Source organism: Lipotes vexillifer, unplaced genomic scaffold (assembly GCF_000442215.2).
Source record: "Lipotes vexillifer unplaced genomic scaffold, Lipotes_vexillifer_v1.1 scaffold193, whole genome shotgun sequence".
Taxonomy (NCBI): domain Eukaryota; kingdom Metazoa; phylum Chordata; class Mammalia; order Artiodactyla; family Lipotidae; genus Lipotes; species Lipotes vexillifer.
The window spans coordinates 1,344,443-1,351,619 of NW_006769306.1; the positions used below are offsets into that span (position 1 = coordinate 1,344,443).

Consider the following 7,177-nt stretch of genomic DNA (forward strand, 5'->3'; position numbering starts at 1 on the left):
AAAAAAAAAAAAAAAAAAAAAAAAAATCACACACCCTCTTTTCTAAACAGCACACAAAAATATCACATTGAGCAATTTACCACTTTTTAATGACAATCACAAGGATGAACAGAACCATCAGACTGAATAAAAATTGACACTTTTTTTCTAGCTGACCTATTCGATCTGGGTAGTGCTGGTCTGCATATCTTGCAAGACTGCAAAAGCCTTTCTTGAGAACCATCTCGCTCAGCTATCTTCAGGATGGCAAGATTTCAAAGCCTCACCAACTTTTCCTCTGGATATCCCATGGGTCCTGATACAATTTCCATTTTAATGATGAGCTAGGAGGAAATTAGATCACATCCTCTAGAAAACTAAATGCTAAGGTCACAGTGCCAGTTCCCCAGTGAGGACGGTGTATTAATATATACTTTTTGTAAAGGAGATTAAAACACTTAAAAATTAAATCAAAGTAGAGATCCATGAATAGATTGTAACAAAGAAAACAAAAACGCAAGCACCATTCAGAGCGTGGTTTTTCTTCTTGGAGGTCCTCGCATTCCTCCTCACCCTCTAGCCCATCTGAATCTCTCTTTTTTGGCATATTTTTCAAGTCACGCTTCAAAACTCTTCAATGAACTCACTTCTCACCGCTTGTTCGACATGCCGAACCTAAGGACAGGATTCCAAAAAGATGAGCATCCTTCCAAATGCCTCCTAAGCCTCCAGAATACGTGACTTTGGCTGTGCACTTTGCTCAGATTTCACCTTTTTTTTTTTGTTGGTGGTGTTTTCCACACTAGGTTTCCTTGTCCTCATTAAAGATAAACAGAGATTCACATCACAGTGCAACTCTTGGCTTTGTCCTTTCGTAAGTCCGTAGCCACTGCGGAGAGTTCTGGTCTGCTGGGCATGTGTGAAATCCGCTTTGTCGCCCTCTGCGATTTGTTCCGCTTAACGTTTTTATTTGTCTTGTTTACACATGCCAAGGTGGCCACATGGAAAATGTCTCTGACACTATTTTCTGACTGTAAAGCCGAGCATTCGATGTAAGTAGCTGCTCCGATCTGTTTGGCCATATTTGCCCCCTGAGAAGCAAAAAAAAGGGCCTGTGATCAGCAATAAGTCTTTGGGGAAGTGTGTCTTCTAACACCACGAAATAATGCATAGCAAAATGTTTCTAATGTTAACTGAATTTCCTAAGTATTGACGAAAAACAATTTTTTTACATTTGAACTGCCTTATTTATTATTTCATAAATATTTGCAGCCAAGACCCAATCCTAAGATGTCCGATTAACATCACTCAGTAGACACTGCTTGACTTCCCAGAGGTGCTAAAGGCTGATCTGATGTCATTGGGTCATCAATAAACAAGGGCCACGATCATCAAATTGTTAGTATGGGTGATTCTAAGAATTACCCAGAGAATCTTACTATTGGAAGAGAGTAAAAAAGCTGAAGACCATGAATGTAAATGCTCTGGCAGGGTGATCTGCTCCCTTGAGCCTGTTCCAGCAACCTCATGGGGCACTCAGTTTCTCTTTTCTTGAGTGTAAATGGCACTCAAGACTAATAGACAAGCTGTACAAAAAACAGGGGTAAGAGAATTTAGAATCAATTTTGAAACATATATGATTATGTCTTAGGGACAAAATAAATTGAGGAAAGGAATAATACTGTTTAAGCATCTACAACTTACTTAGGAGACACAAAATACGTAATTTCTAAATGTGGACCAGACAACCAGTGGACACAATAATAAGCATGTGTGCATCAAAATGACTTATTTACATAGCCAGATTTTTGTTAATTGGAATGAAGGATAAACAAGACCACAGTATGAATGGTCAAACAATGAATACTAAATAAAATTCTAGCTGTTTCAACATGAACTCCCTTTAGAATCTGGTTGTAAGTTTTAAGAGAACGAACTTTTGAAGCCAATTCTCCTGCTTTCTAAATGCTTGAAGGAAATGCGTGCAGAAATGATGAAGCTCTGAAAGACAGTGTTCTGGAGTGCTCTATTTTACTGACAATGGCCTTTGTAAAGTATTGTATTGTGTTGCTGAGTGTAAACTAAGATTAACGTTAAGAGTAATACTTTATAAGAGTATTACTGATTTTGACCGCATTCTCTCTTAAATCTATTTCACTTTAAACCCAGTGAGAGTTGCAGAGATACAGAGGGTTGACTATGAGCCACTGTTTCTGCACTCAAGTGATCAAATATCATGTGAGTCCCCTACCGAATGACAGAGCATTTCACATTTTAAAGGATTTTTTTTTCCAAACACGTCTTATGTATACACACACACACACACACACACACACACACACACACACACATGAATCCTTACACAGTCAACTGCTAAATAAATACTGGAAAGCTTTTTGAGAGAGTCCAGAATCAAAGTATCACCACAATTTCAGCCAAACCTTTTCCCAGATCACTTTGGTGCTCACTTGGCAGTTTTTACATTAATTTGAGCAATGGGCTGCCAGGAAGGGGCTGGGATAGTTGCTGTGAAGGCAGAGGCACAGAAACGCCAGCCCTTCTCATCTGTGTTTACAGATGGTCACGACCTGGACACATGGTGCTCATTTTGCATCTTAGGAAAAAAAAGGGGCTAGCACCTGGCCTTGACCCCTGGTTGAGCCTTTAGAAAAGCAGCTACTTTTTATTTTATTTACTATGAATGATGTTCCATTTCTGACATTCTAAAATCTATGTGTGCCCACTAACTACATACGTACCTGGTCATAGGACACTGGGGTCTGCCTGTGGTTTGAGAGCTCTACTAATGTACTGACATCTGTCCGAAGATCAGATTTGCAGCCGACCAAGAGCATCTTGGTGTTGGGACAAAACTCCTGGATTTCACCTTTCCACTATAGGGGGGAAAAGAAGATGAAAAATTAACAAAGTGCTGGCATCCATACAGTGGAAAACAAGTCCTCCACTGGCAGGCGTTGGAAATGGGACTCAAAAAGGACATTTAAAAGAAATTGTCACTTCAGATGCAGAAGCAAACTTGCATTTATCTTCTACGTAGACATTAAATGTTGCTGCTTTTTAAAGTGGATCCATTAGGGAACCATATTCTGTCACTCATTAACTGTCCCTACTGCAAGAGACCTGTTGGGTGTTGTGAGAAAGTAACTAAGGCAATTTCTTAATTATTGTGGAATCTCTGAAAGATAAAAGTGCCTTAAGAATAATTATATATTCTAACAAGTGACTACATCCTCGGATATGTTGAGCTGGTACTTCCCAGCATGGAAGACTGGGAATAAGGCAGAGCCAACACAAGCACAGATGTACATTCACTAATCCCACCTAGAAAGACTGAGCAGCCACCATGTGCTGAAATCTCTACTGAGATTTCAGAGCCTGGAGATAGAGTTAACAGAACAGAATGTCCTGCCTTTAAGGAGCTTCCACTGGTGTGGCTGAATCAACAAAGACCATGACATTTGCAAAGGCCCATCTCAGGTTATCAGGGAGGCCTCTGGTCCCATGGCTCATATGTCTCTGAGTTAGTCTTAAATTACGTAAGTTATTAATTTAGTCTACTTTGGCTAGCTGTTTCATGACCCAACAAGAGCTCTTAGAACCTCCAGAAATGCCTGGCAGGGAATTCCAATTGTCCTCTTAAAGAGCAAATGGATGACTTTTTGTGGTTTCACTTCCTCAAGCTTGAGATGGCCATCAGGGTGAGAGTCAGGAGTTCAGAGTGTTCACAGGAGAGCTCAGCTCCGGGGCTGAGGTCGGGAATCTGCGCCTGCCTCTCCCTGCCCACATTCACAAATATGTACTCAGTGCTCTACGAAATACTGTGGTGGTTACAGAGATGATTAAGATGTAGCTGAGTCTTCTGGAAAGGAATTCACAAGAGAGTGGGGGTGATTAAGTCATGTCTATAATGCTAGATGAAAGTGACATCCTGCAGGAGTAATTTAAAAGACCTCTAGAGGAGACACCTCCAGATCTAGAACTGTGGGCAATGAACTCTAGTCCAAAGTACACCCGTGGATTGAAGGGAATAATACATACTTTCCATAAGAGCCTAATTTATCCACCAACTCCTCCCTCCTGCCCTCCCTCCCCTCTTTCCTTCCAGCACTATTTAGAGGCATCTATCATGTGCTAGATGACACTGGAGCAAGAACTAGAAGGTGAATTGAAAAAAAGAATAAGATGTCTCCAGCTCTAAGTCACCGTAACCTCTTTGATATTCCAGGACTTAAAGGATTCAATTAATCAAGACAAACCATAGCAGGGATTATCATGAGCCTTAAACTTCACACAAATGTAAAACACACTCATTAATATCTCTAAGGCCAAAGTCACTACACATTTGGTCTTAGCAGACAAAAGCAAAATATAACAGGATCAAGGCTTTTCATCATAAATTATGCATAACCCGATACTACATCAAGTAAGAACTCCAGTAAATAAGCAGTCTCTTTTATCTACAGACAAGCAAGAGACAAGTTGCTATGTTGTTCCTCAGCTGTGTGATGGCTCTGGCCTGCCCCAGGTCTAGCAATTATTCACAAGCACCGAAGAGAGGAAAGGTGTATTCCTGCCAGAATCTGACAGTCGCATTATTTGTGCTAGATACAAACATTACTCAAAATTGAAAGCTAAAAAGAGCCTTTAATCTTTTAAGAAATTCATATTTCACTGAACTAACTATATTTGTCATGTTTAGTAAAGAGACGGGGTAGGGGGATGATTAACCTTCAAATCCTAATTTCATAATGACACACAAGGCCAGCAGTCAGACATGATAGGGAAAAATAAACTAAGAAAAACACACAAAACACGAGGACACTGCCTTGCTCGTCAGCACATCCTCTGACTAAGCCTGAGTACGTGGAGAAGGGGGCTCTAGGGAAGGTCTAATTCTGAAAACCCACAGCACTCAGGCCAGGACTGAGAAGTCAGCTAGAGGCTAATACACGCTGGTCCTTGGACGGGCATATGCCTTTACCTACCCGGAGGCTTAGTCCTAGGTTGGCGGAGCCCAAGGAATGCTCCCCCCCCCCCGCCCAGCCAGTCCAGGACCTGTGACCCACCTGCCATAGGGTGCCTTCCTCCTGACCTCCCCTGGGTTCCATCCAGAGCTTCCTCAGGTTCCTTCCCCACCTACAGAACCTCACACTACCTTTGCCTCCAGAAACTAGCTATGTGATATCATCTGTGATACGTGTACACGGCTGTGTTTACTAGTATCTGACATCACCTGGTCTAATGTCTGTAAACACACCCCTACTCCTCCCCTATTTATTCTATTTCCGTTTCTAATAAATAAAATCACTACTGAAATACAGCTTCTTTACTAAAACAGCTATTACTGCATTCATTTCAATCCCTGAATTGAGGTCAAAAGTAAACCTGTAAAGTAAAGCACAAGCTACAGGGTGAATGAAGGACGGAAAGAAGGAAGACACACTTAGAAGTAATGGAGTATCAGTATTTTTAGCTGCCCCACTGCCACCCAAAGGATAAACACAGAGGCTCTTAAAAGGGTATTTTGTTTCTTAAAATGAAATAAAATGTTGAGCAGGTTCATCATCAAAACTTGGGACACATAGGAGTGGAAACCCTGTTATAATGTGCGAGTGGCCTTTTCAGTGTTTTAATTACAAGACATACAGCAGGGAATTAACTGCAGTGTTTGAGCTCCCAGCCAACCACATGTTTCTGCTTCATATCTGGGCCAGTACTGATCTGCGTCATCGCTCCCCAGCACTTGCCTTTTTCAGGACACTGTCCAGAGTCTCTGGTCTACTGATGTCAAAGCAAATCAGCACGGCATCTGAATCTGGGTAAGAGAGGGGCCGGACGTTGTCATAGTAAGGAGAACCTGAGAAGAAACAAAGAAACACAAGTTTTCGGATGAATATGCCCTTTGCCTGTCATGCATGAACTCTGCCCTTTTGAATTGAATCCTTGGATGGTCACGTGGCTCCCATCTCCTCTAATTCTTGGAGAAGAAAGCAAACAAAAGCCGAGTAGTACCATATTCATTTCTACTAGAAGATAAGGAAACCTCACTTGTATCTGACTTAAATTCGAGGGGAGGAGCCGGGATCTTAAGTTGAAATCTGCACAGTTCAAAGAGTAGAGCCCAAAGGTACCTAGGTGAAGGGCAGAAGCATCTGGAACCAGATGGTCTGGAGCGCAAACCCACCTCCACCACTGCAAGACGGGGGCAGGCGGCTTCAGGTCTCTGTGCCTCCGATTCTTCACGTGTGAAAGGAAGATGACAACAGCACCTACCTGGGATTCAATAAACCTGGACAGTGCCTGTCACTTAGTAACGGATCAAGAAGTCTTAACTATGGCTATGGCTGTGCTGTTGCTATCGAAAGCTGAGTGGTAGCAAGCGCAGTCACAGGAGATACTTCTTGGGAAAGAGCCCGATATTCAAGATCACTCTGTTAGTACAATGGAGAATGGGGGAGGGAGGAAAAGGGTGGGTTCAGCCACACAAAGAGAACCATCGTGAACCTCATCAGCACCACCTTATCTCCAAGTTACAAGTTTGTATGAGCCATGACCTTTGAGCTTGCTTACTTAAACTTATCCCCAAACTCTGTATAGACTCTCTTCCTGTTACAACCGAAGAATGTAATAAATGCCATACTGGATCCTGTCACCTTTTTACACTTTTCCATCTCTGGGAGTGACATCAAGGCATGATCCAAGGATCTGAGCCTGAGTTAAATCCAGGGTTCCCTAAAGGTTCAAGTTACCAGCCAATTAATTTAACCACAGAACCTCCTCTGGTCGTTTAGGAAATTTCTTCCATTCTTTTAAAAATCCCAAAGGATGGGCAATTGCATGAGGCCAGTTATTATAAAATGGTGTGCCTATAAAATTAAATAACAGCCTGCCATGCTATTTATTTTTTGAAAAATCATTTTCAGTATACTGACATTTCACAAGCACAACATGAAATCATTTTCCTAGGAATGTATACATACATACATACATACATATATATATATATATATATATATATATATATAAAATTTGACTCCAGAATAGAGAAAAAAAATCTAAGCCACCAGACTTTTTGAAACCCAATTTCATTTTGACATCACCTTCCATTTCTAGCAGAAAAACATGACATGTTGTCCCCTGATAAATCAAAACCTCAAAAGTCAAAGTCAGGGAAAGA

The 7,177-nt window shown here is 41.4% G+C and overlaps 1 protein-coding gene across 1 annotated transcript in view; it reads right to left on the reverse strand.

Annotated features, from left to right (window-relative positions):
- Nucleotides 1–694: 694 nt before the first annotated feature.
- RND3 (Rho family GTPase 3) overlaps nt 695–7,177 on the reverse strand; it is an 18,453-nt gene continuing 11,970 nt past the window's right edge. Inside the window, exons 3-5 of the mRNA XM_007445564.1 lie at nt 5,748–5,857; nt 2,739–2,873; nt 695–1,070 (exon numbers count right to left, since the gene is read on the reverse strand). Coding sequence (XP_007445626.1) covers nt 819–1,070; nt 2,739–2,873; nt 5,748–5,857 — 497 coding nt within the window. The 3' untranslated portion in view covers nt 695–818. The remainder of the gene's footprint in view (nt 1,071–2,738; nt 2,874–5,747; nt 5,858–7,177) is intronic.